Here is a 17,769-nt window from a genome sequence, read left to right on the forward strand (position 1 = left end):
AGTACAGCACATGTCACAAAATCCGCTTACATCTTTAATGTAATTAAATTTATTTATTTAAAATAATTGAAAATATTTAAGCTACCAATATGTGTTTACTTAGTGTGCTCATTAGCCAGGAAATGTTTGCTATGGCTAATTCTTAGATGGCATTAGCTGCTGATATTTAGAATACCATCCATCCTTATTTTCTAATTTATGTTATTACATTTTGACTTTACTTTTTATCTCTCCTAGTTGAACAGCTACACTATTAATATTCCAAAAGATATTTATTTACAAAAGATACTGACTCCCTATTATTCACTTTGTAATCGTATGTTTAATATGAGGTATGAACAGCAATAAATCCCATAATCCCATTTAATGGAATAATGAAGTTGTTTTGTAGGCAATATCATATCATAATCATTAAAGTCATTGAAAATGAAACCAAAACTAATCATAATAATGATAATAATAATAATATTTGTGCAAAAATAACCTTTTTTAATTTAAATTAATAAATTTGAGAGTCTGTAAGCAATCTGCAGTCTGTAATCTGATGTTTATATTTCATTTTAAATATGATGGTGTTCATCAGAACTGTTGTGTCACCCTTGCATTCATGAAGCAAACACAGACCACATCTTTTTCAAAGATCCAGTTAAAGTCTTTGCACACTCATTTAGTTCATTCTACCTTGAATCAGAGCCAGTCTGTTAGCTGTGTGTGGTTAGCATCCCTTTCCCTGTGTGCAGGCGTGTGACCGAGCTGCTGCTTGTGTGTACTTGTAGGAGTGCGCAAGGCTCAGTATAGCTGTTGTATATCTGGAAACAAGTTCACAGTGTTAATATGAGCAGTGGAGAAAATGTCACTGAATATGGTTGGAGTGATTATCTGAAGACTTTGATGCCATAGCAGAGTGCTACTGATGCTACAGTCTCTGAAAATACTTGCACTTGACCGTTGAATTACTGAGATAAACTGGTTATAACAGCCAATAATTTTTTGTGTACTTTTGCAAGGCTGGTTGTATTATTACAACTTACCTGACTTTTCTTAAGGACTAGAAGTTTATATACTGCTTACATTTTGCTACAGGTGCTTTATCGTGCAAGTATTTTATTTATTTGTGAAAAGATCTGCAGTTTTCTGTGTGTCATTACCACTCCATTGTAACCACTGGTTTGTCCCAGCTGGTCACCATGGATGTCCTTCATGTATCTTGTAGTGGCTGGATTTTGTAGGTGAACTCTATTATTTGGTCATGTTATTGTTTTTCCTCTGTTTTTGTTTTTCTGTTTGTCTTTCACATCAAACATAAAAGCATTTCCATTTTTCATCTTTCTCTGACTCTCACATGTCACTGTCACTCAGTCTTACTCTCCAGGCTGTTCATCACTTTTTCAAAACGGGCACAAATTAATATTTTCTTATCTCCTTTCTTCAGTAAAAAGTAGAATTGAAAATGGAAATGATAAAAGAGCAAAGCCTGTCTGATGTTGCACAAAAAAAATCAAGAGGAACCTTTTCCCTCGTGATTTTAGATCTGTTTAAATTACAAATATTTTTATTTCCTGTCAGCAAAAAAAATCTAATAAATAGGGAACTGCTGTTGAAAGGAGACAAAGAAAAGAAAAGGGAAAGGGCTACAGTGGTGACCCTTCCGTCATGTGCTGTTCCAGTGTCAGTCACAAAGTTGTCATCCCAGGCCTTCATGTGATTCTCCTCGCATCTCTCTTATCCCCTTCCTAGTGTCTGGTTAGGTTGACCGTGATCACCCAAAAGCAGATCTTCTCCTCTGAGAATAAGGTTACTTATTTCTCCTCCTGTGGAATGTGTCATGCCCCCTGCACGGATATCTTCTCTGTCTCACATTATTTTGCTTGTCACTTCTACTTGTTTCCTATTTTCAAGACCAAAAATGCATAACAGCGTCACAGAATGTTGCAAACCAGTGTTTTGATACACTGCTTAGCTCTGGCTTGAGCATGACTGAATGTGCGTGCATCTAATCTTGGCATCAGTGAGTATTCTCGTAACGAAAACACGATCCTGTATGATGAAGCTGATCACTTTGACAAAGTTAACATTCATCCTGACGCAGCAACTAAATGTTCCATTATGCTAAGCTAAACATTGACTCTTGAGTCTGCAGCAGTCCCCTCAAAGCAAACTTACTCCCTCCTCTGCTCCTCCTACTCCAAAGTGACACACCCACTGCAGGCATCAACATATGGAAACCTCATCCTTTAGCTGCTTTAAGTAATGTAATGGCGTGGGACTCTATATTAGCACAGTGCTAAGCAGCAGAATTGCTACCTATAAGAGCCATTGGCTCTCCAATCAAATCCCCTTTTGTTTCAATTCTGTCTGCCAGTCTGTCCAATTTAAGTAAAGAAATTTATATTCCAACTAAATGTTGATGCCAAATGTGGGTGTGGTCTATCACAATGCAGTGTTTTTGTATTCAGAGCCACTTCTGTGTTTGTAATTAATGTCACCGGTACCTGTTCTAGGCTTTGACCAGCATGAGTTTGAACACCCAACCAATTCTCAACCTGGAGAAGTTTCAGGAAGGTCAGGAGATGCCCCTGCTCCCACCTGGACGAGATAAAGCTTCGCCGTCATCCACCGAATTCAACCCTCTAATTTATGGCAATGATGTCGATTCTGTGGATGTAGCTACCAGGCAAGCATTGAACTGTCAGGGTTTATCAGCATCTGTCTGAGCTTCCGTTAACACGGAAGTCACACTGATCTTAATAAATAAAATGAAATAAAAAATTTAATTAAAACTTCTTTGTCTTGCAGGGTGGCCATGGTACGGTTTTTCAACTCTCCAAATGTTCTTCAGGGGTTCCAGATGCACACTCGCACTTTGCGCCTCTTCCCGCGGCCAGTGGTTGCTTTTCAGTCGACGTCTTTTCTTGCATCTCGGCCAAGACGCTCTACCTTTGCAGACAAGCTTTCTCACACCCAGGCCGTAGAGTTCTATGGAGAGTGGGCTCTCAATCCCACAAACCTTGCCTTTCAGAGAATCCATAACAGTAAGACTCATTAAAGATCATAATAGGTTGTCTTTTATGTGAGTATGCATTACAGAATTTGTGTTGAACTCGGTTGAATATCTCTCTTTAGATGTGTTTGACCCCTCCTTAATTGGAGACAAGCCCAAGTGGTATGCACATCAGCTGCAGCCAGTGGTCTACAGAGTATATGATGGAAGCTCCCAACTGGTTGAGGCTATGGCTGGCCCGCTGGAGGATGAAGGCAATGAGTCTGACCCCACAGACAGGTAGGATTAAACCAAGGTCTTTCTGTTTAATCCAGTTCAGTCTACTATCTGGGTTTTTGTTTAATTCTGCCATATACTAGCATATTTTCACTTTGATTGCTGTCGGTTGTGATAAATTCAATTTGTTGCAGCGGCAGTGACAGTGAGGCTTACGACGACTCCAGCTCATCCTATTCCTCACTTGGAGACCTAGTGAGTGAGATGATTCAAGGTGACATCCAGGGAGACACACCAAGTATGTGGTTATCTTGCCCAATGATCCACTTTGACCACATTCATAGCATTTCCTCTGTTGTAATATTTAACTTTATTGTCTCAGGCTTGGACCCGCCTACCCATGCAGCACTGGGAGATGCTAGTGAGGTTGAGTTTCAAGACTACCATGACTTCAGGGAAGGGCATGGCCCTGAAGGCCCACCCAGTGGGGACGGACCTGCTGAGCCTTCTGATGGACAGCCTCTTCGCTCAAGCTCTAGCACAACTGCAAGCTCAAGCCCCAGCACAATCATCCAGGGGGTCAACCATGTATGTGATCTTTCTAATTCATTTCAAGATTAAATAGACTTGTGTAAACTGGTCCTCTTTAACCTTCTTTTCTTTATTTTTGGATGAACTAAATCTCCTTTTGTTTATATAAGTGTGTACAAACCGTCTTTATCTGTTGAGTGTGCATCTTTTTCAGCATGATAGTTGTGCACATTGAGGAACATTTACAGAATTCCCTTCATATGTGTTTTCATGTGTTTTTTAGGAGCAAGGGGAAGTACCTGAAATTGAGGCATCAGCAAGCGCTGCTTTACAGAACCCTGTGCCGGGATTGGCCAATCAGCCGTTCCTCAGACCTGCAGCTGATGCTGGTCTGGTGGAGCAAGCCAACAAAAAGCAAGAGTATGACAACCCATACTTTGAGCCTCAGTATGGCTTCCCCTCAGAGGATGACCCTGATGCAGAAGAGCAAGTGGAATCATACACCCCTCGATTCAACCAGAACCTCAATGGCAACAAGTGTGTTAAGCTTGTTCATCGCTTGAATGAATGCATTATCTTCATTCAAATGGGCTCTCTGACCATGCAATGATCTCTTTCCAAACCTAGCATGTCAGAATACTCTCTTCATTCATGGTCTTGAATCTTTGGTGGTGTTATGTTATACAGTGTGAATGCTGGAGGGTTACCAGTGGTGTATGCATATTTTCCCGTGTCAACGATGCACTGTAATGTCTTTTCACCATTTTATTTCCGTAGGGCACAGCGTCCTTTACGCCCCAGTAGCCTGAGGCTCCCAGGAGAGTCCGATGGGGAGGGAGACTCACGTAACAGTTCACCAAACTCCACCATTTCCAACAACAGCAACGATGGATTTGGAGGACTCATGTCCTTCGCCAGTAAGAACATTTAAATATTATTGTATTGTCGGCTAACCTGAGGCAATATAATGTGATTGATCTGAATATGGAGAAAAAGCAACTGTATGCTAAGATGAAGAACATGTTGCCAGCAGTGCCAGAAAGACCAGATAAGGTTGATGAGATGAGTTACATTAGGAGATTTGTTTCTATATGAAATCTGTTATTATGTGACATACTTTATTTACATATTTGTTTTTGGTTTTACTTTTTAAGTTCAAGTTTCCTCGTTTTACCAAAGGCTTGTTTTGAGAGTAAACATGTTTTACCAAACTTAATGATAAGAGTCAGCGATGTTAAACAGAGCTTTTGCAATATAGTCTCAAAATTAAATCATTACATTTCAAGGACATTTTTGATGTTTATGTCAATATAGGGGAAAAAAAACTTCTATTAGCAGCAGCATTATAGTGCAATAATAGTGACAGCATTATATACAGCAGAAGTCAAATGTAAGCACAAAAGTAGTGTTTGCACCATTTTCCCTGGACCTAAAAATAAAACCGCTTATCCATCACAACCAACACACTGCTTGTGTTGTTGTTGTGCTCAGTAGGGAATGTAAACATATGGTGTCGCTATAGTATTGATATTGAGATATGGCATTTATATATGTCATAAAAAGGTATACCAACATTTTGAAGAAGGTAGGGTATGTCACAGCCTTCGCTATTACATCATCATTTCATCTTGTTTTTAAGCCTCCATAGCATTTCACAGCCAAAGACAGTATATTTAATGCGTGTACTGTATATGCATATGATATGGGTCTGCATAAACACAGATATAAACATGTTGGAGGAGGAATTCAAACACAAAGCAGTATTTGATTTTTCTCATCACTCCTTTTACAGGCAATCTCTACAAGAACCACGGCACAAGTTTCAGCTTGTCCAATCTTGCCCTTCCTAATAAGGCAGCAAGGGAGAAATCAACACCGTTTCCCAGTCTAAAAGGTAGGTGGCTAATGTGAACACTTCCAGTTGTTCAGTATACTTATCTGTTCAGCGTGGTTTCAGCGGTGATTAAAAAAAAAATTCTAATATATTTTGTGGGGATATGAAAAAACATAAAAATAGGAATCGTGGGAAAAATAATGATTTTGATACATTTTTTGTTCATCACTGGCTTCATTTACTCAATTATACAATTTTGGATGCTTTAAATTACATGCTATTCTAATTCAATTTAAGTTTTTTTTTTTTTTTTTTTTTTTTAATATTATTGACTGATTAATTTACTTTCCTTCTCTGCCTTTTTCTTTTTCTAATTCGTTTTGGGGTAAAAAGAATATTTTAATTTTGATATTGAGGAGGAAGTGGAGCAAGCAGGTTTGTAGAATTGCTTTTTTTTGTAGCCTGACTTTCCTCCTTTTGGATTGGCAAACATATATGGCACTATTTAAAGGAGAATATTGAGGATATATGAAATAAATTAATTTCTCTCGAGTCAGAAAATCCACTCAGAAACAGAGTTCACATTATTTTCATGGTCTTGTGCAGGTTGTTTTTGCAGAGATGAGCAAATTCTATAATGAATTCTGTTTATGCTGGATTTTCACTTTAGCTGAGAGAAAAACAAAACAATATATATATATACATATAAAAAAAAAAAAAAAAAAACAGGTAAAGCATGATAAACTAACTCAATAGCTCCACACCATGTGGAATAGCTGCCATAGAAAATGTTCTGTTCCTTTGATTTTGATGTGTTTTGTCTTTGTCCAGATTCCCCTGAAAGCCCGGGTATGTTATGTCTGGTGTGATAGTTTGTAACCTCTTGAATAGGCATTTCTTTAACCTTGAAGTGACCTCTGCTTATCTTTATACCTCTTTTTCTTAGACTAAGACACACCTATAACACCACAGATCTAAACCCCTACCTTCCCCTTTGTTTCTTTGCCATCCCTCTTTGTGTGCCTGTTGGGAGTCTTCTTGATGCACTGTGACGCACACATTTACAGTCAAAAGATTTTTGACTATAATCTGTTATTGGTGTGGCATCTGCTCATCATTACCGCTAGAGGAAAAATGTCAAGTCCTTATATATAATGGAGTAACATTTAAGTCTTTGAATGATCTGTTTATCTCCCACTGGCCGCTTGTCTCTTAACCTATTGTGTTGTTTGCTTGTTTGGTGGCGTTTTCTTTTTGATTTAATGAACTATTTAACAAATATGATTTTAGATTTGAGTATTTTACTGCTTTCTATTTTGGTTTGTTTTTAATTCTTGAAACAAGATAATCACTTAGTGATAAATTCCTTCATGCACATGTTCAAAAAGAAGGGACTCAGTCCATTGCACTAGATTTACACTGTCTATGTTGAACTGTTCAGCATTATTCATGTGGTTCAGGCTACTGATGTGTGCACAACAAAGTATGAGCTATACTCTGCTCTTACTTGGGTTGTAAATGTTGAACATCTTGCTGGCATTGTTCATTTTATCCAACATTTTCAGGGTCAACACCATCATCAGTACATACTGTGTATTTCTCTTTTCTGTCTACCCTTTTTTTTTTTTCTTCAATATTTTTTTTCTATTGTTTGACGCCATGTTGAGTGTGCATGTGTGTTGTATTATGGGTTGATGTTCAGACTGGTTGTGTCTGGGCCGGTGTCCCTCTCTCTGTCCACCTTTTCGCGGCACTAATTCTGGGTTTTGTGTGCAGTATTTGGGCTAAATTCTCTAATGGAGATAATTACAGAGGCCGGCCCGGGGAGCGGAGAAGGTGGGTTCTGCCCTTTTATCGCGTGAGCTGCATGCTTCTCCAAGCCAGTCAATTACATCTCCCAGCATTCCTTGTGTCTCTCTCCATTTCAGTCACTGTGTTTGTCATTAAAGGTCCAGTGTTGTCTTATCGCACTGCCATTCATAGTGACTGTTCTTTCTCAGACTAACTGTTCACTCCACAGTATGTTTAACCTCATCTATTTCACTAGCAATATCACAAAATGTTAAAACAAATGAGGATATTTTCAGCAATCACAGGGAAACGAGAGCAATATGTTATAAAACTATTAAGCCCAGAGAAGCAAATGAAACACAAGACGGATAAAAGGATGTAAGAAATACATCACATGTGTAGGTTGTTTTACACCTCAGCTGCAGCATGCTTCCTGAATAGGGCTACTGGACCTTTGACCATAGCTCTGGGAACAACAGTAGTATTATACAAGAGCACATTACAGGACTTGAGACTGTTGCATGCTGAAGCAAATGTCCATAGTCACATTAGTCTCCTACCTCATATTTGGGCCACGTTCTCAAATAGCTCTGCTTTGTAAGCAGCGGCGTGGAGGAAACATTGTTTTTTGCCATGCTGGTGGCCTGGGACAATTTCTTAATTTTTAAAATTGATCTGGTGGTTTCTGTTACTACATTGGGCCAAGGTATAGTCGGCCCAGATGGAACTCCATCATCTGTTGGCATGCTGGCTGTGGGCAGGTAAAGCGGAATTTATTGTCCAGCAGGGTTAGCATATTTGCAGTCTGCTGGCTGTCAAAGGATGGCCCATCTGCCTACAGAGATCTCATCAGAGGGAGGCAAAAGTGGCCTCCCTCTGATGAGAGGCAAAGTGCAGAGCATATGGTACAAATGGTCTGTGGCCACTCTGTCAGACAGACCAACAACAGAACAAACCAAAGTACAGTACTGACAAAGAGGACAGCATGTGTTAGCTGGCATACTAAACTGTACAAAGAAACTACCTTACTGCATAGCTAAATGGTGGGATTTCCCAGCCTACGGTGAAGACTCATGCTCAGGGTGAGGTGAAGCAAAAAGGCAGTTAGTGCCTGGTGATGGAGAAGTTGGCTAAACACACCTGCCTATGGATGGATAAGCTGGCTACCCTATAAAACATATCGAAACAAGAAGAGGTGTTTGAATAATGACTGTGCAGTAGAGCTCTATGCAGGGTGCACTTTGCAGTCACCAGCCAATCAGGATATGTGTAATGAGAAAAGCTTCCCAGGAATAGACAGGGAGGTGCATCGCATTGAAACGAATGCTAGGAATGAGAACCCACTGATTCCTTTGATAATGGTGGGGCAACCAACTCTGTCACCTGATCCACAAATAATATCTTAACTTTAAATCATATCTTAAAATTATGCCTGTTATATTTTTACAGATTTATTTCATTTGTATCATGATGAATCAGTGTTTCTGATTTATTGACAGAATTTGTTATTCCACCTGGCTCAGTCAGTGCAAAAATCTGACCGATGATTGTACCCTGACCTGCTTTTACAGTTGTATATTATTTCCAGGCTTCAGAATGGTTTGCAGATTGATCTCACTTCCAGTTTTGTTTTTTGTTTTTTTACTCAGGTCTTTCGAGCATTTTACCCCTGTTTTCTAGCTTCTTTAAGAAGCCACAAACAAAAAATTATGAAAGCTTCTCTATCCGGAGACTCAACTGAGTTTCCAACAAGCTTCTTTTCATTTGGCCTTAGACTTATCTGTTCATATTCACAGTGGACAGAGTCCATACGCAGTCTCCACCCTCTTCCTGCTGCAACATTCATCATACTTGAAAATTCCCCGTGTATTTCAAGTGCTGCTTCAGTTGCCATCCCTTCCACAATAAATCATAAGGAAAACTGAAAGAACAGCTTTGAATTATTGGTTTTCAGACTAAAGCATGTTGAAAAATTCTTCTTGTGCAGTCGCAGCATTGATCTCCAGTAAAACTTCAACAACAGAAATAAACAATAGATCCCCACTGCCATATAAAAGTGGAAGTAAACCAGCTTGTGATGGAAATCTTTCTTTTTTCTTTCATCCCCTTCTTTTAGGGGGATGCTCCTCACCCAGCCCAGTCTTAAAAACTGCTGAAGCTTGATGCGCTCCAGTGTGTTATGTTTGTATGTGTGGTTATAATGGACAGCATCCTTTCATATTGTTGGTTATTGCTGCCACAGCATGACTGGCCATTTTAGTTGCAGATGAGTCAAAGCAGCGTTTCTGTGTCTGAACCAGCATGCTCTGTCAGCAAATGAAAGGAACCTTTGACCAATTTTAGAACTGGGCCACCAGACTGAACACAATGTCAGGCTTCCTCCACTTATGCCTATTTTTTGTTATTTCTATGTAACATTTATAGTGAAATAGCTCCATTTAATGCTCTTTTCTTTTTTTTGGTCAGTGTTGTTGAGAATGCACCTGTTGTGTTTGAATAATTTTTACTGGAATTGTTAACTGACATAACCGAACAGGTGTGTCGCACATTAGTATTTAGCACGAACGCCGGCACATACAGGGTGAGTCGTAGAAGGAGCGGGTTCTATTAGGAAAGGCTGTTTGAAATGTGTAGTTTGAGTCAACACGGTGTAGCTGGAATAGAAAAACAATAATAAAATATCAGATCAGTGGAAGTTATTTTGTCTGAAATGGCTGAATGTGTAACAGCGTTTAGGTTTCTTACACACAGTTAGGTAAAGGTTTAAAATGGATGGAAATTGCAATACTTGGACTTGTATCATTTTTTGATCATTTTATACTACAATGATGAAATGATTTCCACAGCCCTAACATCTACTGCATTGTGGTATCCATCCACTCACGTCTTTATTTTCCTTCATGCATGTTATCACTGATGTAGTTTTGCTACACACTGTCCTCCCACTGACCTCAAATCACTATTCTGCTAATGTGTGATGCCACCACCAAGAGCACCATTAGGACTCCTGTGTGTGTTTGTGTGTAGAGAGCAAGAGAAGAAGAGTGTCTGCACCATGTCCCTGTTTGATTTGTCCTTCACTTCTCCTGTTGTAATAATAGACTCTAGCAACGCCAGTAATTTGTGTGTTCAGCAGTAGATAACCTTCAGTGTTTGTCCTCTTCACAAAGTGATGTAAACTGCTTTCTTTCCTATTTGATGTTGAATCTTATAAAAATCTGATTTGAAAGCTGTCCCCCCCCCCCCCGGATTACAATTCCTGGTTAGCAAGTGCCTCTGTGTGAGTCTAATCCAGTGCTCCTCTGTGTAGCGAGCTAGTAGTTTGTAGTTTATGTGTGTTATTATTTTGTGATGTTTTAGAAACATAATTGTCATGGTTGTTCTTCCAGGCGCACGCGCACCTCGAGCACTTGTTGACCAGAAGTCTTCAGTGATCAAACACAGTCCGACTGTGAAAAGAGAATCGCCCTCTCCTCAGGGTCGGGTAAACAACACGAGGTAGTAAACGATTTTAGATTAAAAGTATTTCTTAATTCTTTTGTATTTGTTAAGCTAAAGGCTTTAGATTGGATGCTTTTTAATTGTTGTGTAATTGCTGTGTTTAGTGTGACTGAACCTGTGTTATGTCCATTCAGTGAGAACCAGCAGTTCCTTAAGGAAGTAGTGCAGAGTGTTCTGGATGGTCAGGGAGTGGGCTGGCTCAATATGAAAAAGGTGCGCCGCCTGTTGGAGAACGAGCAGCTTCGTGTGTTTGTGCTGAGTAAGCTGAACAGAGCCATCCAGTCGGAGGAAGACGCCAGGCAGGAGATCATTCGGGATGTGGTGAGATCTTTGTTCTTATTTATTACTCCATGACAGCGCTTGCCTGTACCAGGAGTATTTTTAAACCTGGGCTATATTTTCTCATTTTGTTTAGTCTAAATGATTAATCTGAACAAAAACATTTGGAATTGGTCCAGTATTGAGCCAGAACAATATAGAAGGAAGTTCTGAAACGGTATTCTAAGGCTCTGCTATGTTTGATGTCAACCTGCCAGGCTTTTGCATATACAGATGCAACAAAATATGCTAACCACAGTTCCACCACTCTGCAGCATGTTAAAGCACTTATCTGTTGAAAGTGCTTGGCTGTAGGTTTTCTTCTCCTTTTTCACTAGCGGTCTTTATTTCGTTTGAAACATAATCACTGCAAAAAGTGACAAAAGAACAGCTTTTCAATAAGAGTCCTAGCCCCCCATAATGTATACATACATTAATGTATAACATTATGGTATCCTTTCTGCCCTCTCCACCCATCCCTGGTTGGTACTCTTTGAGTTTGAGTGATGGTCACACTGTTGGCTTCCTGCAGCTGCTTCCATCACATCATGTTTTTATGGTGTATAAAGACTTAGAAGAACAGTGAACTTCGAGGGTTTTTTTAATTTTCAGAATATAACTATTGGAATAATAATTCCATGAGATTACATATTATATATGAAGTGTTTCAATCTGGGACTTGTTCAAAGTATTGTTTGCCTTTAATAACTGAGACTTGTTTAAGGTTTTGAAATGATAGTCTTTGACGATGGAAGCTTGTAGTGTTGTTTGTATTTTTCTATTCAGTTTTTCAGTAGAAACCATGTTACTGTGTTTTGTTTCCAGGAGGTGAACAGGAAGGTGTACAAAGGCATGTTGGACATCTTGAAGTGCACCGTTTCCAGTCTGGAGCACTCCTACACTAATGCAGGCCTCGGGGGAATGGCCAGTGTATTCAGCCTGCTGGAAATAGCACGTACACATTATCAAACCAAAGGTATGTCTCATGCTTTTAAAACAGAAGAGTGGAAATGAGTGAGTTAGAGGATTTTTATTTTTTACTTTTCTCAGCTTGTTTAAGATTCTTTGTGCTGAGGAGTGTAACGGCAGCGAGCCTGTGCTACTAACACTTGTCCGTCTTTGCACTGTTTATATTAAGCTTTGTGTTGCATGTTAGACTTCGAAGCACTAAAAGTGTGATTTTTCTTACTTTTAATCGATTCCCAGTTTAACCCACCGCTTATTTTGTTTTTCTGTAATTTTGATGACCTCTGTTTTTGGCCCCTTAATTTCCGTAACTCGGTAGACCCAGAAAAGCGCAAGCGAAGCCCCACAGACAGTGCTGGCAGCCCAGGGAGTAAAGAGAGTCCTTCTGGTCGTATGGAGACTGCCAGACCTCAGGGCCTTCTGAATATTCCCCACCTGCAGCTGCCACACCACACAACGGGCAAAGGAGCCCGCCATTTTGATACCCGGAGTCTGAATGAGGAGAACTTTATTGCCTCGATTGGTGTGTACACCACTCCAGCCCGGTTGCATGTGCACTGTAAAAATCCCCTCCCCCTACAAGCTCATCACCCTTAATACCAGTCTCCCTCCCCTCCTCCAGCCGTCTCAAAGAAAGATCCCCTCACTTGTCCCAGACTCAGATTCTTGCAGGGCAATAATATTCCACACATTTTGACTAAAAATAATCGCAAGAGTGGGCAGCCAAACTAAAAAAACAAAACGACAATAAAAACAATAATGTTCTGCTTAGATGATTTTCAAAATTCAAATTCAGAATGAGGCCTTGGTTGCAGACATGATGAAAGCCTTGCGAAGTGTCTGGAATATATCCCTGTCTTTCAGCCTGGACTGCGTGTGCTTGTCTCCCTTCCCTTAAACATCTGTGCCCCTGTTTGCCTCCTTCCCAGAGTTCTGTCGTTAGCCTCTCGGCACCTTGAATGCATGTCATTGTTTTGGTCTTCCAATACGTAAATCTGCAGTAGTGGATGAGGGAAACCAGAGGTATGCGCATCAGTAGTCGAGACTGCCCTCACTGCAGGTTTTCTGCAAGGCGTGCTGTAGAAAATAGCAGCTCCCTTTGCTCTCAGCATGGAGGGTGGAAGAATCACTCCCCAGTAAACAGTCCCAGTAAGAATGCAAATGTCACCTAAGAAGCTTTTCTATTGGTCCAGATGGAAGTAACTGGAAAAATCTTTAATAATCTCTTCAGGATTTCAATTTCCAAAAGTTATTCTGGGTCTGTATACAGGGGACTTTCTCAGCTAAACCACCCTGACGCCTCTCCTACCCATACCCCCTTCTTTTCTTGTTAGAAGCTGCACCTTCAATTCTACAGAAAGCTGTGAGACTTGCATCCTGGCTTCTGCAACTGCTCCATTTCACATGCTGGCTAATCGGCCTCTCAACCTCATCCCATGCTCTTTTCCAAATCAACCATCTCTCTCCCTCTCTCCCTCTCTTTCTATCTCCTGATCTCTCTCTCTTGCTGTCTTACTTGTGCTCTGGAGAGCCAGACAATTGCAATAAATGCAAATCAGTGGCCTGTAATTAGAGCAAAAGCTCATTCTGACGTCACTGTGTGGCTCTCCAGGACTTTGTGCCAGGAACTACGGGTGTGTTGTAATGTTCCCTTAGTAGCTGTTACACATGATGGATTCATTGTAAAAAAAATAACAGTTCTTTTTCTATTTTTTAAAATGTTCCAGATTAAAGCAGAGCTACATGCAAACATTACAAAATACCTCCCGTCAATATTGACAGATTCTCAATGCTTACTTTGTTTTGCTTTTGATTTTAATGCTCATCCACCATACATGCCTTTTCAACCAGCTCTCTGACTCTCTCTCTGTCTTTCTCTCCTTGCTTGCAATGCATCTTGGGTAGAATTGTGGAGCAAGCACCAGGATAAGCAAAAAGCTATGGAAAAACAACAGAGTAAGAGACTTTTCACACACCAAAAAAAAGGATTAGGGTGTTCAGCTGCTGACCTTTTTTTCCTGCCGCCTTCTGTCTACCTTTTCAAACTTACCAGGATCTTTTATACATGAATAAATAAAAAAGAAATGAAGGAGAATAACCCAAGAAATATAGTTACACAGGTCTTGATTTTACTCTTACAAATAAAATGTGTATCAGGCTGTTTTTTTTCTATAAAATAATTAAGGCTAAAGCATTTTACACAAATACAATACTTTTAGGGAAAAGAAAGCCTTTTATTTTCAAAAATGCCATGCTGTGTTTAATAGAGACTGTTTCCAAAATCTTGTGGAACTTAATTGACATTTTAAAAAAAATGGGAATTTCATTTTAGTTACTGGCTTTAGCTCCAGCAATATGTCATTTTGTTTTACCAGTGTGTTTCTTTTTCCTTGCAAACATGCATTATGATGAACAGATATGAATACCTGCTGCCCTGTCCTCCTCTTTTAACTGTATTCTTTCCAGTTTCAAGTGGCTTGCTGTAAACTGTGTGTTTGCAGCCAATATTTCACAGGTACACTTAAAAGCCTTATGAAATGTTAGAAAAGTTAAATGTCACAAAATCCCAGGGGGGGGAAATGAAAAAGGAACAAGGAAGGGTCAGGATGTACTTGTCACCATCTGCACCTGCGGAGGTGACGGAACAAATTGCAAATCACACTTGAAACAGAAAATGTCTCCTTTACCGTCCATCAGTTTGTCTGCATGCCTAACTGCCTGTGTCTGTTTTTGGTGTAACTTGGGCCACATTTGCAGCATTGACTGAGACGTAATGTCACACGCTCTGGCAGTTTTGTTTTCATTTGTAACTTTTTCCCAATTTTACTGCACTCTGCTTGCCCCTTCTGTCTTTTCTCTGTCTGGTCTTGAACAACTTAAGCTGTTTTTTTTTTTTTTTTTTTCATTATAACACCAGTATTTTATATGGAAAGATAAAAATAAAATAATTAGAACTTTTTTTTTTTTAAGATTCAGGAATTATTAATTTTTCTTCTTACAGTATTTTTCAGCTAGAATGAGGTTAAGGCACCAAGTCTTTGATACCAAACTTTGATAAGCTAGTGTTATACTGTATGCTTTGCTGTGCACAAGTGCAATGCAGTGTTTAAATTGAGGCTTTGGCACTTCAGATGGATGTAGCGTCAGTGTCGCTGTGCTGTGCTGGCTTTGAGTGAGGCGGCTCTGAATAAGGTAAGAAGGCAGCGTAGTTGTCTTCATGAAAATGTGCTTATAATCATGCCTATTTTGCAGGGTCAGAAGGAGCAAAGCAGCAGCGCCCCCAGGTGACAGATGCAGAGGAGAAGAAGTCCCAAATCAGTGCTGATAGTGGCCTGAGTGTAACATCTGGATCTCAGGTTTGTATATGCAGCACTGTGCGAAAACCTGTGTGAAGCAGAAAGAAGATTAAACTAGGTTTAAAAAATAAAAGCTTAATAGTTCAATCTAATTCCCCAGTCTTTGTATATGTTTTTGCCAGAGCCTGTAATTCTTGTAGTATTCAAGTTTTGATGTTGCTCCTTAAATGTCATAAAACTGCTTCCCTTAAAAATACCATTACATATAAAAATACCACTGTATTGTTTTTTTTCTTTTGGGTTACAGAAGAGTGACACTGAATCTGTAGCAAGCTCAGAGCCACCAATCCTGACAAGGAGCACCAGCCAGGACTCAGAGGCCAGCACAGTGGTAGGGCATGGCCAACTCAGATATTAATCACTAAATTTCTGTTTATTCCACCTACAAAGTAATTTAAAAAAGAAGAAGCAAGAAATGTGGGTGGTATGTGTTAGCATATTGTTAGCTGTAATCAAACAAACCAGTCCTCTGAGAGCTGTGACGTTGCTGTTGCTAGGTTATAGATTTAGTGAAGACTGAAAATGCCAAATGTCCTTAGATGATGAGTTTTCAGCCTCTCCATGAACAAAAGTAATTATATAAAAATGATGCAGATGTCATTCTCAAAGAGTGCAACCATTTAAAAACATGTAGTCATCATACAGTGATGTTAAGAAGAATAAAAATGGGCACCTCACAGTCACTGAATCGAGTCAAATCTGAGGCTATTGGTTCTCCAGCTAAAGCTTGTAGGGCAGTAGGACAATGATCCCAAGCACAGCAGTGAATCTACAGCAGAGCAGCTGAAAAAGGCCAAAATTCTTCCACAATGTGAGAGGTTGATAAAAGTACACAGAAAAAAACATAATTTCAAGGTATATCTGATTAAGGTGGTTTTTAAAACTGGTGTAGTGCTGGGTTAAGATGAGGAATATGTTGCATAACTGTTTAATTTATTTTGTGTGATTGTGCTTTTTTTTTTTTTTTTTTAATGTTTTTTAGTAACTAAATACTCCCAAGAATAAACCTTCCCCACTTCTGTATTGTTCTTACACCTTGGTTCTTTCTTTGTAGATAAGCAATAGCTCTGGAGAGACTCTCGGAGCTGACAGTGATCTGAGCAGCACAGCAGGCGATGGCCTTGGCGGGAGAACCGCCCCTCATTTAACTCAGTCCAGGGGGACTCTTTCTGACAGCGAGATTGAAACCAACCCAGCCACCAGCTCAGTGTTTGTAAGTAAAGGACTCACTGCTGTGTTTATGACTTCACAAGTTAAAATAAGTGAAAGCGTCACAAAAGGTACTGGGCCTTGGTGGGATTTCAAGGTTCAGTTGAAGTTCAGTTACAACCAGTAGAGGTTAAAACCTGAAAAAGTTGAAGTGGAAAATAGTTTTTGTTTCTTTAACTAAGATTAAACTAAGGAAACCTACAGCTTCCAGCAATTCAGTGTTCGTGTTGCGTTAAAACCCAAGTGGTGTCAAAGTATTTAAATGAATTTAAGCTAGTTTTCTATATTTGCACATTTGCGAACATATTTGGGGTTATTGCAATAACCTCTGATTCACTTTGTCTTTTTTCCAAAGGGGAAGACCCATACTCTGAAACCTGGTGTAAAAGATCATTTACCTGCCTTGGCAAAGGGGCTGCCTGCACAGCCCATCGAGGACACCAGTATGAGGATTTACCTTTTCGAAGGCCTGCTGGGTAGGCTCCTGCTCTCTTGTTCTAAGGCTTTCTCTTACAGTTTGCTCCAACAGCTGATGCTTGGTAAAAACTTGCATTCTGTTCTTTGTTGCTGTACTAACAACTTAAAATTGGTCCTTCCACTAAAGTAAAGACTGCAGCACTTTCAGTTACCCCTTACTTACTTTAACTTACGCAACTTCCTAATTTGGTTTGCCAGTTAATGTAATCACAGTGAACTTTCACTAATTTGGGAGTTGCTTATAATAGAGCAAAGCAGAAGTCAGACATGTGATGATTTAGGATTATGTAATGTTAAATGCTACAAACCAGTAAACTACAGCTAAAGGTTAAAAGCTGTTTTGTTTTGTCTAAAAAATAAAATAAACTGTAAAGATAATTGTAATAATAGTAGTAGCCCACTACATGCCAGTATAACAGTTTCAGTGTTCTCCATTGATTCTTCAAGTGTCTGGAACGCCACTGAAGGCTCAGACATCACTCCTCCAAAAAACATTCCCTCATTTGATGCTTTCATCATGGTGGTTCAGAGTGCTGTTGACTTTGGACTCAATGGAGTCCAACATCTCC

At 39.6% G+C, this 17,769-nt stretch overlaps 1 protein-coding gene across 14 annotated transcripts in view; it reads left to right on the plus strand.

Moving 5' to 3' along the window:
- madd (MAP-kinase activating death domain) overlaps window positions 1-17,769 on the plus strand; it is a 47,155-nt gene that overhangs the window by 15,089 nt on the left and 14,297 nt on the right. For 3 of the 14 annotated variants that reach the window (XM_084948023.1, XM_084947613.1, XM_084948526.1), the window contains exons 8-27: window positions 1,738-1,794; window positions 2,502-2,674; window positions 2,797-3,032; window positions 3,124-3,280; window positions 3,412-3,515; window positions 3,600-3,805; window positions 4,032-4,285; window positions 4,526-4,665; window positions 5,541-5,642; window positions 6,414-6,431; window positions 7,359-7,418; window positions 10,763-10,871; window positions 11,009-11,195; window positions 12,018-12,168; window positions 12,478-12,681; window positions 14,064-14,114; window positions 15,411-15,514; window positions 15,762-15,842; window positions 16,569-16,727; window positions 17,079-17,199. In XM_084948023.1, coding sequence (XP_084804149.1) covers window positions 1,738-1,794; window positions 2,502-2,674; window positions 2,797-3,032; window positions 3,124-3,280; window positions 3,412-3,515; window positions 3,600-3,805; window positions 4,032-4,285; window positions 4,526-4,665; window positions 5,541-5,642; window positions 6,414-6,431; window positions 7,359-7,418; window positions 10,763-10,871; window positions 11,009-11,195; window positions 12,018-12,168; window positions 12,478-12,681; window positions 14,064-14,114; window positions 15,411-15,514; window positions 15,762-15,842; window positions 16,569-16,727; window positions 17,079-17,199 — 2,674 coding nt within the window. Of the gene's footprint in view, window positions 1-1,737; window positions 1,795-2,501; window positions 2,675-2,796; window positions 3,033-3,123; window positions 3,281-3,411; window positions 3,516-3,599; window positions 3,806-4,031; window positions 4,286-4,525; window positions 4,666-5,540; window positions 5,643-6,413; window positions 6,432-7,358; window positions 7,419-10,762; window positions 10,872-11,008; window positions 11,196-12,017; window positions 12,169-12,477; window positions 12,682-14,063; window positions 14,115-15,410; window positions 15,515-15,761; window positions 15,846-16,568; window positions 16,728-17,078; window positions 17,200-17,769 lie in introns of all 14 variants that reach the window. The other 11 variants (XM_084947937.1, XM_084948440.1, XM_084947603.1 and 8 more) reach the window with 9 other exon arrangements.

This window comes from Perissodus microlepis, chromosome 1 (genome assembly GCF_051167445.1).
Source record: "Perissodus microlepis isolate ML-2025 ecotype Zambia chromosome 1, ASM5116744v1, whole genome shotgun sequence".
Lineage (NCBI taxonomy): Eukaryota > Metazoa > Chordata > Actinopteri > Cichliformes > Cichlidae > Perissodus > Perissodus microlepis.